Genomic DNA, 14,443 nt, shown 5'->3' with positions numbered 1-14,443 from the left:
GCTATATATAACACGAACAAATACATAGTTCCACCAGGAATATTAATCTCAGATCGATAAATAAAAGCTCATGAATATTAATCTCAGTAATATTTTCATTGCATACAAGTTTTGTTTGACGTTGAAGAGATCAAGACAGAAACCACGACACAACTCTAACAGCCAAATTCCATAACTAATTTCTTGGAGAAATTGAAGCAACAAACTCTGATGGAGAAATTGAAACAACAATGATTTTTGTTTTAGACATTGGATAAAGATGAACAAGAAAACGGAATTGTATATACAGAGATAATATGAATGATATTTATAAGAGAGACGCAAGAAATGAGAGAGTACTGAAGAGGACGATTAACGGAGTACGTGAATTAAGAAAGAAAAAATTAAAAGAATTTTTAAAATAATAAATTTTTTAATTAAATTAATTTGAAGAGGTGGTTGTTGAAGTAGTGTTTAAAAAACAATTCCAAAAATTGTCAAGTCGTGGTGTGATTGACTGTATTTTGTTGTTATTTTATTTTTCTTCTTTTCTAACTGACCATTAACGTAAGTAGTGGTGTAGTGTATTTTATTTGTAATTCATTATTCTTATTTTCATTCTTTTATTTTTCAATTGACCACTAACTTTTCAACTGACCCGTATACAAAGTCGTGTAACATAAGTTTAATTTTATTCTTAAAAAAAGAAATATTATTTATATTAATAGAAATCTGATATCTTCCTCAAACTTGCCAAATTATCATGTTTGCTTTATTATATTGCATACATTACCTTTCAAAAAATTGTTGTCAAGTTAGTGCAATTGATTGTATTTTATTGTTATTTTTTTTTAATTGACCACTAAATTCACGGTGAAATGTCAGGTCGCATTATATTTTATTTTTAATTTATTTTCTTATTTTTTAATTGGTCATTCGCTTATGCATTCTATTAACTTCTCAACTGACGCATACAATATCTTAAAAAAAAACTGTCAAGTAGTTGTGGTGTATTTATTTTATTTTTAATTTTTTAATTGGCCACTGAGTTCTCAACAGATGTATCGTAGACAAAGATCATGATATAACAGAAGTTTTATGCTTTTCTTAAAAAAAAAATACTTTTTATTTTTAATACATTCCTTTTATTTTTTAATTGGCCATTAACTTCTCAATCATCAGTATTATTTCTATTAATAGAAACTTGATATTTTTTTAACACTTTAGTTTGTTGACACGTGTCAAACTTACCAATTTATTATGTTTGCTTTATTATAATGTATAGATTTTTGAACTTGTATAATTTATTGAGCAAAGTTATTTCATATATAATTGAAAGGAAAATGATAAAATGTTTAAAATAAAATAAAATAAATTGTTCATATTCCACGAATGAGTTGTATACGCACTATCCGTAATTTCTTTATCACTATTTCAATTTATCGCCCATTCCTATCAGTTGTGGTATACAGCTGGCCATTAAAATTACTGGTATTACTTTTATATTATTACAAAGTATTCTTAATTTTAGGCAAGAATGTTATTTTTCTTTTATGGTATTTTTATATTTATTTTATTTAATATTAAATATTGTACTCTACCAAATTGAGTCTAGCTAGGTGGTTACACCTCACAACATGATGAAGAAATTACCTTAATGCATGGAAAGAGTTTTTCACATTGGATACATAAAAATGGTCAATATGATAATTAAGTTATAAAACTCTTCCTTCTAATGGAATAGTATTTTTGGGTTGGGTTTTCTTCGTAAACTTAAATGTTAGATTTTAATTTTCATGCACAAGTTTAACGTTGTAGCTTTATTACAACTATTCATTGACATGTCTTTAGATATAGTTATGATAAAAGTCAAACATCTCTAATAATTTAACAGTTATGATTGACTAACTGTGTAATTTTTTTACACCGACAATATTTATTAATTAAATTCTAAATGTTAACAATTAGTGCTTTTATTGAGAGTTGGCTACGAAAAGAGCTATATAGAGACCGGAGTAAAGTACTCCATCAAATATTAAAAGGTTGGTGAAACCGCCAAAAAAATAAAAAATAGACTATCATCGGATCAATGTCGATAAAATTTAAATCGTGTTGGACGTCAACACTTGAAGAATATGACGATGTTAGGAGTTTCACATTATTATATTATGAAATTCTTCAAATGCGTAAAAAGAAACAATACTATTACCATTCACATTTGAGTAAAACAACAATACTATTACCATTCACATTCGTGCAATTGATAGATTTAATCAACCCTTCACTTTCGTGCATTCTATATATTTTATTTATATAATCACTGAAGATAACCACATGGTTGGTTATCTAACCTATACAAGAAGATATATATAGGTATAAAATGTGACTCCACTTCTTATAGAACTATAAGAAACAAAAGTGACAGAAGGTTCTAAAAATTATATAACGGCATATAACTTTCCTAAACATGTTATAAACAAGTGGATGTACATTTTAATGAAAATGGGCTAAGGAAAAGTAATAGGCTTGAATTAGTGACTTTGAAGCCAATCCTGGATCGCGGAGCGAAGAGCGCGGTTGGGGACGAGACTCTGATGTGCAAGTGTACTATTTGTCATTGGTGAAGTGTCGTGGCCGCTGTCAAGCCATCCTCGGATAGCCTCCGCTTCGTAAGTAAAACCATCTGCAGCTACATGTGGATCTCGCATGACTTCCTGCATAAGCATGATGAAGATTGTGATCATGTGAAATTTTCTTAGATTATAGTTTTATATTATATCAAAAGCTTATATCATTCCATATCCATCAGTTTGAACTGTGACCAGAAGAATCTTTGGTTAGACTTTACTTACCTTCAGACTGAATTCTAGATTACCAAAGTTCATTTCCCTCGAGAACCAGAGGGTTAAGACAGAAAACCAAACAAGCTATGATATTTCAATGAGCTGAAATTGGAAAACAAAGGAAAGAAGAGTTAGTTACCTGGAAGATTGGACAAATGAAATATGAAGGAGGTTGGTGAGGCCCTTCAGAACTTAGACCAAAGGAGTTTGTACCTCCAGAAGAAGCCCTCATTGAATCCAGTATCCTCCACACATCCGAATGAAGATCCGGCCGGCTCTTCCTATTCATCTCACAACACCTCAAAGCCAAGCGTGCTAACTGCTCGGCCTGCACAAATGGCCAGTCTCCGGCCAAAGGGTCTAATAAAGATGTCAACTTTCCGGTATCTATAGCATATTTCACTTCCTTAGTTATTCCCAAAGCCGGTCTCCCAGTCAACAATCTCAATAATATAATTCCAAATGAATAAACATCTGACTTTGGAGTGAGTTCTCCAGAAGCAAGGAATTCAGGATCCATGTAGACAAAAGTCCCCTTTGGATCGGTTTTCCAAAACTGCGTACTATTGTTACTAGAATTCTCGTAATTCGATAATATGCGACAGATTCCAAAGTCACTAAGCTTACTGACAAGGTTTGCATCCAAGATGATATTGGAAGGTTTCAAGTCACCATGCACTATGCTGTGAGGTTTACTTGAATGAAGAAAGATGAGAGCGGAGCAGAGTTCTGCAGCGACGCGGATCCGCGTTTGCCATGATAATGGAGGAGTGTTGTCCTTGCAGACAAGACGGTCTTCAAGGCTCCCGTTTGGTAAATACTCGTAGACAAGACTCCAGGATTCTGGACAGGCTCCTATAAGAGTGATCAGATTTGGATGCCTTAGCTTACTCAATACATCCACCTGATACAACAAAATTAAAAAATGGTGTCAAAATAATTATCCATTTTCCTACAAATCTTGATCATCTTTAAAAGTTTTAAAGGTAAAGTTGATGATGCATTATGCCAAATTGTAACTAATAAACACAATTATTATATTTAAGGCCAAAATTATTAGGATTTAATTCATATATTATATATATATACACACCAGCAATGTAAAGATTTTTTACACTGTCAATCAATCGTGACCATTAGATTTTAAAAAGAAGTTTGACTTTAATCAACTACTTCATAAGTCACACATATAATTTGTTGTTGGTGTAAAAAATTTTACTCTGCCATTGTATCAAAATTAAACTCAAATTATTATTGTTGATTAAAATAAGATTATTTTCAAAACAATAACACAAAAGTCAAATCATCCCCACCTCTTGTTGAAACTCCAAGGGTCCTTGCATGCTATTGGCGTGCAAAATTTTTATAGCCACTTCGGTGTGACGGAGGATACCTTGATATATATTTCCATATCCGCCTTCTCCGATCTTTAGAGATGGATCAAAGTTACGTGTTGCTTCTTCAATTTCTGAAAAAGAGAATTCTGAGAACAATTGAGGTACATGGGAGCTCGAGTCGTCTCCTTGTTTTTTCCTCAGCTCTTCAGCCTCTCTCAATGCATTATCGCGCTGCATCTGCAATTCCTCTCGTTCATTCTTGTAGCTTTGTAACAATTCCACAGCAGATATAATCTTCTGCTCCAGCTCCTGTACCATAACTTCAGACGATGCAAGTTGACTCTCTAGTGATGACTTCAGATCCAGGGCTAGTTGCAGTTCTTCCTGAACTTTGTCTCTCTGGCTTGTTATATTCTCGAGTTCTTCTTTTTCCTTTTTTAGTTCTTCCTCTGCCATTTTCCTCAAGTTCAACTCCTCTGTATATAAGCTTTCAGAAGCTTTAGCCTGTCGATTACATGGTTCAAGCAATGAAAAGTATTAGAGTGTGAATCAAGTTGCATTATCGACACATAAATTTTTAGTAATGGTTAAGACGCACTCAAGAATAGAACAGTTACCTTGCGTATAGCTTCAATGGCTTCCTTTTCAGCTTTCCCTCGCCTAAAAGTTTCTTGATATGCATTTCGAGTAGCATTATGAGCTTCAGACATAGCCTGTTCAAGTTGGTCATAGAGCGTATCGTTCACTCCACCGTCCTGCTAGCGTTCAACCACATTATTCAAAGCATCCGCATAAAGTAAAAATGTCACATCACTTGCTAAAAGTCAACACACAAAATATGTGCATGCTTCATAGAAGTCACAAACAATACCGAAAGAGAAAAGAATGTTTTTGTACCAGTACACTGGGAGGAGATAAATGATGAAGATCCTCTATAACAAGGTGACTCAAACTCAACTCCAATGCAATCTCACTGCTCTCGGCAACCGAATTCGGGGTCAATGCTGGTTCAATTGCACTATCTGAGCATGTCGACAAACCTGAAGGACTCGTCTTTGACAGCCTATCAGACTCATCAGAACTTACTTCGGTACCTCGCATGTTACGTGGAGTTGAAAACCTTGCAGTGTCATCTGGAGAAGGAACATCCACGTTGCTCGGTCTCTGTTCATCGCTGGCAGACTTCGCTCTTCGAAATAACTCTTGAACAGAATTAATTGAATCTGTCCTATGATTTTGCCCAAGCGTAATAGATTGAGATCTCAAAGATCTCACAGAGTTAGGCACTTGCTGCACCAAAGGAGATGCAACCTCTACGTTTCTTTCATCTAAACTGCGATCCCTGTGTTGGTAATATGGTATTTACATCAGTAATTCAGCACGAAAAAGGTAATAAAAACCAAAGGCAATGAAAACTTTCGATAAAGACAATTTATACAGATTAATATCATAAAAGTAGTTTCTTATAGCAACTGACAAGTTTTTTAAAATTATGAAATATTTGGCTTAGAATAAAAATAAGGTGACACTCTATACTTTTGTACATCGCAACATAACGATATTTTAGGAGGCCTCATACCTTGTGTGTATAAGGTGGCCTTTGCAGATAAACTGTATATAGCAAGAAGCTGGAGCTTGTTCGCATACATAGATCGCTTTCTTCGATTTGAGATCCATCATTCTCCTGTTATGTCATGCAAACTCGTTGAGAAACATAATGTTAACTTCAACAAAATATAGAGATTGGAACTTTTTTACTTCTTAACAATACACAAATAGTCTATCATCACATATACTTTCACATTATCATCATTGAATTTATCGCAAAAACGAACAAAATATTATGATGTGGTTTGGTTTTGATCTGGCTTCTTACCTAGAATAGCACTTATCAGAAGCTGCTCCCATAATAAGCTTTCGGATACCTTGCTGAGAGATAAGTTCTAAAATTCCTTTCTCAATGTTGTCCGTTTCAATATGCAATTTCTCCGCTCGCACCTATGTCAGAAAAAATTGTTAGCCGTATATTACAATTAGTTATCAAAATTCAGAAAGTATATAGCATCACAATAGCAGTTACCCCCATCCGATGACATATTCGAAGATATTCATCAAGAGTCTTATGCATGTTTTGCCTTTCGATGTCACGGTAAGCTCGGACTTCTTGGTCTTTGAACGAACTTGCGGGAAATTTAGCGCCCACTATAAACAAAACAAACAAAAAATCAATTTTTTTGAAATTTCAAGAGTTATCATATATTATTACAGTTAAATTTGGTTCTTGAAATTAACTACTACAGTCTATAGGAATAAATTGAACCAATCCATCACATAATAAATTTGACAAATTCAACCCAACAACATCATGAAGTAGTAAAATAGAACTTCAAATATTAAAATTTAATTGACACCCAACATATGAATCTATATTTCTAAAATTAGCCCAATTATCTCATGGCCCTTGTTTGGTTCTACTTTAAAATCACTTGGTAATTTAAAAAACATTGATCATCATGGACATATATACCATAAATTGAGTCAATATTGAGCCAATTTAAATGGTGTAAAATTTAGAGAAGCATAGTATTATTATATACACACAAAAAAACACATGCTGCAAAAATATAGAGAAGCATAGTATTTTATAGATACACAAAATATGCTACAAACTTACTCAAAGGGATCATTGTTGCAGGCACATGAACATAGAGGATGCAGATCTTCTTTCCTCCAGAATTCTGTATTGCCCATATCAGATTCGATTTACTCTCTTTTACATCCTTTGACACAGCAACATAAATTGCTTCATCAACCACACCTTGATCAGGTTCCTCTTCAATTTCTCCCCCAACATGATTCACCACAGCCATGCTAATAGATTCCAAATTGTTAAATCATACAAATAAAAAAGAATTCAACTTTCTCTCTCCTTTTGACAAAAACATTCAACTTTCTCTCACAACACAAAAATAAAAAATATACCCTTTTTACTATCAAGTATGAACCCAGAAGCTTAAGCATCAAAATCTCACAAACCCCACCAAAAATTCATTCTAAGAAACACAGAAAACCACAAAAAGATTGAAACTTTGTATATCTATAACTTGCAAAAACCAAATGGGTAATTGAAAAAAAAAAAGACTTTCCCCCTAATAGCAAAAAATAAAATCCTTAAACTTGAGCTGGACAGTGGTAAACACAAAATACTTGAGAGAGTGATGGCAAAGACATGAAAAGGAGAACCCTTTGGTTGTATTGTATCTATAGGTGTAAAGGGTCTCTTTTCTAGTATAAATTAGGACAAGTTTCCTATGAAAAGAACATACTTGTCATAACCTTAAAAAATCATTCTAGCGTACAAAAAGAAACAACCCATATTAATAATAAGAGAAAAAATATCTTGTGTTATGGTAAAAGAGAGAAATTTTGTAAATTTATGTGTGGATTTAAATATTGAAATTAATAATAATTAATGTTAAGATACACAACCAAACATTATGTATCTATTTTTAATAAGGAAAAGTTATAATGAGTAGGGTTTTTTTTTTCTCTTTCTTTTGTTGATTTCAAAATTTCATAATCAATACGAAAAAGTAAAAATGTTTATTGTATAAGAGAGATGTGATTCTTGATATTTTATTGGTAGGTTGCAAATATTTACAGTATATTCGATGAATTAGATGGACAACATCAAAAGTCGTTATCATAAAAAGTAGGTAATTTTAGCATTGGTAGATAATTTGTAGCTTTAAACCAAAAGAAAAAAAATAATATGTAGCTACAACTAGAGACATTGGTATCCAAACATATAAAAGAAATGTAAATCGATTAAAAAATATATATTTCATTAATATTGAATTATACTTGATTTTTTATGTTATTTTAATAAAATTGTACGAATTATATTGAATATCTTTTTTAAAATTAAATCAAATTGTAAAAATAGTTTTTAATATTTTTTACTTTTTATTAGTATGATATATTGTATTTATATATGATTTGATAGTTTTTATTTTTATCTTTTAACAATACTTATAAGTTTAATTTAATCTCTTTATCCGTAAGATCTAACTCATATGATGAATGTCGATATTATTAAGTTGTATATCATGCATCAAATTTGAACTCAAAATCTTGTAAATGTGTGCGAGTTTTTTTACCAATTCATTCACAAACTTAAAAAAAATTATGATTCAATATGTTTTAAATATAATCAATCTTTGTTATTCAATAACATTAAATTTTACAAGTATACTATATATTATATTTTGCATCAAATATACTATTTTACTATGTTTTTATGATATAAATATATTTTTATAGAGTTATAGTGGAAATATCTAAAAATAATAATTTAAATTAAATCACTTATAATTAGATAAGATATCCAATTATATTTTTTTTAAATATATCATCCAAACTAAATCTCATGTAATTTTATTTTTAAATTATATATTTTTTGTTTCAAAATCGATTTAAACCACCCTACAAACACTTGTAGCTACTACTACACCCTCCTTGTGGTATCAAGGCTTTCATTTGGAATGTGCACATTTTTTATTTTGAATGCTAAAATAAATTTTATTCAATAAATTATCATTATCAATAGTAGTTAGCGTAATAACTATATAAATTGAAATATAATATATAGATATATTAATGAAAAAAGTAATTAATATTTTATATATGAATTTAATTGTTATTCACTATTGAGATAAAAATTTACACTATCAATATATCATAAACCATTTATAATGACAACTTTAGATATAATTTTCATAAAGTGAAATAACTCAAAAAAATTCAAGCATAATGTGAAATTTCAGCCTTCATAATTAAAACTAAATATTGTTTTCAACTAAAAAATTTCTATATAGGGAGTGGCTTACATAAATAAAGGCTATTGGTAGCATTCATGGCTAGGAGAATTAAGTCAATGGTTAAAAAAAAAATTGGTTGGCGTCAAAACTCATAAAATAAAATGAAGTTTTTTTGTTTTGGTTTTCTCTCTTCTTCAACAATAACTATTATTTTTCCTAACAGACAAAAAAAATAAAATTACATGTTTTTGATGACCACCCTCACCCAAAAACTAAATATTGCAAGAAAAATTGTAAAAACAAAAAATAAACACAAAATGAGGTAAAAGAACTTAAAAACTAAAAAGAGAGCAAAGAAGATAAAAAATAGTGAGAGTAAGAGAGGGAGGTATCACGGATGTACCTGGGTTGAGTTGAGTAAGTTTTAACGAAATTCGATATCTGACCCAATTAATTATCTTTTGGTTGGGTTAAGTTATAAACCCATATTTTTTTTCATTTAATCTAACCCGAACCGGTCCGATCAATAACGGGTTAGGTTAGGTTGGATTGACGGGTTATACATAAATAATAACTTGTTTTTTATTTTACAAAAAAATATATTGAATGAAAATATATTTAATACTTGAATGTCTTTAAACTATAAAAATTCAATCAAATCATTCAATTCCTTAAAAAAAATCATCAACCTCTCAACACAAAAAAATAAATCCAACAATCATCAAATATATAAATAAATTCAACAACAATATTTAACTCAAATGTATTGTATTTAACTAAAATGGATAGTATTTAACTAAAAAAATTTGTATTTAACAAATTTAAACTAATTTCATTATAAACATAGCCATAAGCTTTTCGTTCATACATTTATTATGTAAAATTATAACAAAAATTAGATATGAATTTTATGAGTAAGGATATACAAGATTATAAGGGCAAAACAAATTAAATGTTAAACTGTGAGAAAAATTCAGTATTTAGCATAGATGCATGAACACCTTACATCATCATTCATATATAAATAAGTTATTAATAATATTGGACTGTTGGGACTACCAAACAAAATTTAAAAAAATATATATAACTAGTTATCGGGTCAAGTCTATGGATCGACAGGTTCAAATTGTTAAACCCATTATCCGAACCAAATATAAGCGGATTTCAACGGGTTAGGTTAAATCGGACCTGAAAGTGATCAGGTATGGGTAAAAATCGGGTTGGAGGGTCGACCCGCACCCATGTACACCCCTAAAGGTATCACTATTTTATATATATTTTTGTCAAATTTTGGAGTAAAGACTTCTTCTATTCATTGATTTCTTTTGAAATTTTTGACCAAATTTTATAACAAAGCTTCATATTCCTTTACTTTCCTCGTATTTTCTTGCCAAATTTTGGAGCAGTGACTCTCATTCCTTAATTTGTTTAGGATTTTCTGACCAAATTATGGCGCAAGGACTCATACACCTTGATTTCTATATGATTTTTTGGTCAAATTTGTGAGCAAGTACTCCTATTAATTTATTTCTTTCAGATTTTTTTACCAAATTTGGAAGCATAGATTATTATTTGTTGATTCCTTTCAAATTTTGTAGCCAAATTTTAGAGCAATGGCCCAAATTTTTTTATTCCTTTTAGATTTTCGGCCCAAATCTGGGAGCTATCATTCATATTCGTGAATTGTACTGGGCACCCCCCCCCTATATGATATTTAAATATATATAAAAATGAGAGATTTAAGTGAGGTGACGAATAAAAAATTCAATAAATATTATCCAACAACACGAATATGGTTTCCACAAACATGTTCTATTCTTGTTGGGCTGGATGGCCCAATAAGTTACATTGTACTGGGCACCCCCCACTTTTACCTCTCACCCCCCAACTATAAGTAAAAGACCATACTGCCCCTAATTTTAACTATAAAACCCTTAAAAAAATACACTTTCCTTTTTTCACCCATTTGTTCGAAACTCTGAAACATCTGATTCTCCCACCTACCAAAAATTCGAACCTTTCACACATTCGAAGTGAAAAAGTAAGGAAATTTTGAACCTTTCGTTGAATGTCAAAGCTTCGAAGCATGTTTTTTTTTTCAGATTTTTCCAGACATTCGAAATTTTCGTTGAATGTCAAACTTTCGAATCATGTTTTTTTTCAGATTTTTCCAGACATTCGAAACTTTCGTTGCATATCAAACTTTCGAAGCATATTTTTTTCCAGATTTTTCCAGATATTCGAAACTTTCGTTGCATGTCAAACTTTCAAAGCATGTTTTTTTCCAGAAAGATTCAACCTTTCGAAACTTTCGTTGAACTTGAAATGTTCGAAGTACAAAAGTTTCGAAGGTTTCGTTGAAGATGAAATTTTCGAAATGTAAAAGGTTCGAGCATTCTGAAAGATTCGAAAAATCACGTTTCGGAAGTTTGAGATTGATGCAAAGTTTCGAAAATATTCGAAAGTTTTGTTTCCAGTGAAAGTTTCGAAATGTTTTTTGGGTTTTTTAAAAAAAAAATCATTTGTTTTTAATATTGGTATATTGATATATTGCAGTGCCTAGAATGAGAGGTGCCTTTGGTCAAATTATTCGTAACATCGTAGGTGACAGACGTGATGGTGTAGAGAGAATTCCACCAACAACATCAAACAGACGACGCAACGAAGCAAATCGTCCAATTAGGCAGCGTCGTCGAAGACAACAGGAGGTCCAGGACGATGATGTTGACTCCACCGAGCATGCACATATGGAGGAGGATGTCCCTCAGCCGCCACAGATGGAGCAGACCGCTGATGATATTCCTGATACTTCTGCACATCCTGATGCTGATGAGTCAGATGATGCTGATGAGTCGGATGGTGCTGCTGACATTGATGATCAGGATCAGCAGACCGGATTTCCCGGAGGACCGACGGTGACATCTCTGTTGACACAGTACGAGCATCACGTGGCTCAGAGGTTATGGGAAGGAGAGGTATTAAATTAATTTATTTTATATTTAATTATTTGTGTTTAAGTTTATTAAATTAAATGAATGTTTATATAAATGTTTAGTTATATTTATTTTACATTTATAATTAATTATAAATTAATATAAATGTTTAATTATATTTATTTTACATTTATAATTAATTATAAATTAATATAAATGTTTAATTATATTTATTTTACATTTATAATTAATTATAAATTAATATAAATGTTTAATTATATTTATTTTACATTTATAATTAATTATAAATTAATATAAATGTTTAATTATATTTATTTTACATTTATAATTAATTATAAATTAATATAAATGTTTAATTATATTTATTTTTAAGTTTAAGTTTATTTAATTAATTATATATTAATATAAATGTTTAATTATTTGTTTATTTATTTTTAAGTTGAATTAATCTCAATTGTTCTGTAATTACTCGCAGGATCGTGGATCACTAAAGGTAATTACTCACGGATTGAAATTGAAGAAGTTTGCGGAAGTTCCTATGCCAGCTCCTGTAGAGCATTGGATTCAGGAATCTGGGCTGATGCATCTATCTTCAGGCTACCTCACAATGGCTGATGCTGGTTTGATATCCGCATTTGTTGAAAGATGGCACAGAGAGACCAGCTCATTTCATCTGTCATTTAGAGAGATGACTATCACCTTAGACGATGTCGCGACTCTCCTTCACATCTCACCGCATGGTAAATTTTTTTATGCACCTTTGAATATGAATACTAATAATGCTGCAAGAGCTGCACATGAGTACTTAGGTGCAACATGGGAGGAAGCATGTGCTGAGATTAGTTATAACAAATGTGTCCAATATAGATTGCAATGGTTGCGTGATTTGTATAGCCGTCTCATTCAAACTAACCAGTTTGAGTGTGCGGCTAGAACGTATCTGTTGCATTTAGTTGGCTGCACTATTTTCGCCGATAAAACACATACGCGTGTTGAGGTGAAATACATTACTCTTTTTATTGATTTACATCGTTGTCGAGACTACTCGTGGGCTTCCGCGGCATTGGTTTTCCTTTATGACAACTTGGGAGATGGAGCTGTCCACGACACTCGACATATGGGAGGTTACATAAGCCTACTACAGGTATATCATTTATATTAAGTTGTGTCATTTATTTATTTAATTATTAATTTAATTATTACGTTGTTATTTTATTATGTTAATTATGTTGCAGTGTTGGATTTACGAGCACTTCCCTAGGATTTGTAAGCGGGGTGATAGAGGAGCGATTCCTGCGCATCTTCCAAGAGCATGTAGGTGAACTGCAAAACATGATGTTGAAGGTGGATTGATGGCATATCGTCGGAGACTTGATGGATTGTTGCTCGAGGATGTAGTTTTTACACCATATGATGATGATCGAGCTAATCATCCGTTTGTATCGATTTCGATGTTTTCTGGATATCTTCGATGTGGTGGAGTCTCAGTCCCATATTTGCCAGAGCGATGTCTTCGACAGTTTGGTCGTATTCAGTGCATTCCGCGTGACGTTCCTCCGATGCCGGACAATATAGATTGGGTCTGGCAGAGTACTATGAGATCATCTGTAGAGACCTTTCGGAGACTATATCCTGTTGTGACTTTTCCTGGAGAGGTCACTGCAGACTACTATGCATGGTACATTAGTGTTTCACATCCTCTGATTCTCCCTCCATCCACCATTGCACCTTCGAGTCCACATACTACTGTTGCAGCCCATGTTGGTCCATCATCGTCTGCACATGCTGGTAGAGACCGTAGAGATCGTAGAGACCGTAGAGCAGCTGAGCTTGCACATAGGGCCTTAGATATGGTAAGACCATTTAGTGAGATTCATGAAATATTGAGTGAATTATGTCGCTTGTATGACGATTAGTTATTGTGTTATGTATGACTGAATATTTATATATTGAGATATTTTGAGATTATCGAATGTGTTATTTTGAGATTATCGTAAATGACAACGTAAATGATCGAATCGTTTTTATCATTATATTTTGAGAATTGTGTTTTTATCGTTATATTTTGAGAATTGTGTTTTTATCGTAAATGACAACGTAAATGATCGAATCGTTTTATAATATTCATTTCATGAAATACATTATTGTGTTATGTATGACTGAATATTTATATATTGAGATATTTTGAGATTATCGAATGTGTTATTTTGAGATTATCGTAAATGACAACGTAAATGATCGAATCGTTTTTATCATTATATTTTGAGAATTGTGTTTTTATCGTTATATTTTGAGAATTGTGTTTTTATCGTTATATTTTGAGAATTGTGTTTTTATCGTTATATTTTGAGAATTGTGTTTTTATCGTTATATTTTGAGAATTGTGTTTTTATCGTTATATTTTGAGAATTGTGTTTTTATCGTTATATTTTGAGAATTGTGTTTTTATCGTTATATTTTGAGAATTGTGTTTTTATCGTAAATGACAACGTAAATGATCGAATCGTTTT

At 31.5% G+C, this 14,443-nt stretch overlaps 1 protein-coding gene across 2 annotated transcripts; it reads right to left on the bottom strand.

The window, feature by feature from the left end:
- Positions 1 to 2,247: 2,247 nt before the first annotated feature.
- LOC101507257 (U-box domain-containing protein 33) lies at positions 2,248 to 7,511 on the bottom strand. 2 transcript variants are annotated; one of them, XM_004492686.4, is made up of 9 exons: positions 6,834 to 7,511; positions 6,240 to 6,361; positions 6,036 to 6,157; positions 5,739 to 5,843; positions 5,057 to 5,501; positions 4,777 to 4,917; positions 4,136 to 4,663; positions 2,962 to 3,726; positions 2,248 to 2,693 (listed from the first exon to the last, which is right to left on the bottom strand). In XM_004492686.4, the coding sequence occupies exons 1-9, from the start codon at positions 7,027 to 7,029 to the stop codon at positions 2,511 to 2,513; spliced, it is 2,607 nt and encodes an 868-aa protein (XP_004492743.1). In that variant the 5' UTR covers positions 7,030 to 7,511; the 3' UTR covers positions 2,248 to 2,510. The 2 variants fall into 2 exon arrangements, with proteins under 2 accessions (XP_004492743.1, XP_004492744.1); XM_004492687.4 differs by having other exon boundaries at positions 4,777 to 4,914; positions 6,834 to 7,171.
- Positions 7,512 to 14,443: the final 6,932 nt, after the last annotated feature.

This window comes from Cicer arietinum, chromosome 3 (assembly GCF_000331145.2).
Source record: "Cicer arietinum cultivar CDC Frontier isolate Library 1 chromosome 3, Cicar.CDCFrontier_v2.0, whole genome shotgun sequence".
In the NCBI taxonomy this organism is placed as follows: domain Eukaryota; kingdom Viridiplantae; phylum Streptophyta; class Magnoliopsida; order Fabales; family Fabaceae; genus Cicer; species Cicer arietinum.
Note: the sequence above shows the minus strand (reverse complement) of the source record. Positions and strands in the feature narration are given on the sequence as shown.

Bases quoted from the DNA above. Each gene is read 5' to 3' on its own strand.
- LOC101507257 (XM_004492686.4), bottom strand. From the start codon at position 7,029: ATGGCTGTGGTGAATCATGTTGGGGGAGAAATTGAAGAGGAACCTGAT. The intron at 6,362-6,833 runs GTAAGTTTGTAG...TTTTGTTTATAG, and splicing joins TGCAACAATGATCCCTTTGA to TGGGCGCTAAATTTCCCGCA. The intron at 2,694-2,961 runs GTAACTAACTCT...ATGCTTATGCAG, and splicing joins TCATTTGTCCAATCTTCCAG to GAAGTCATGCGAGATCCACA.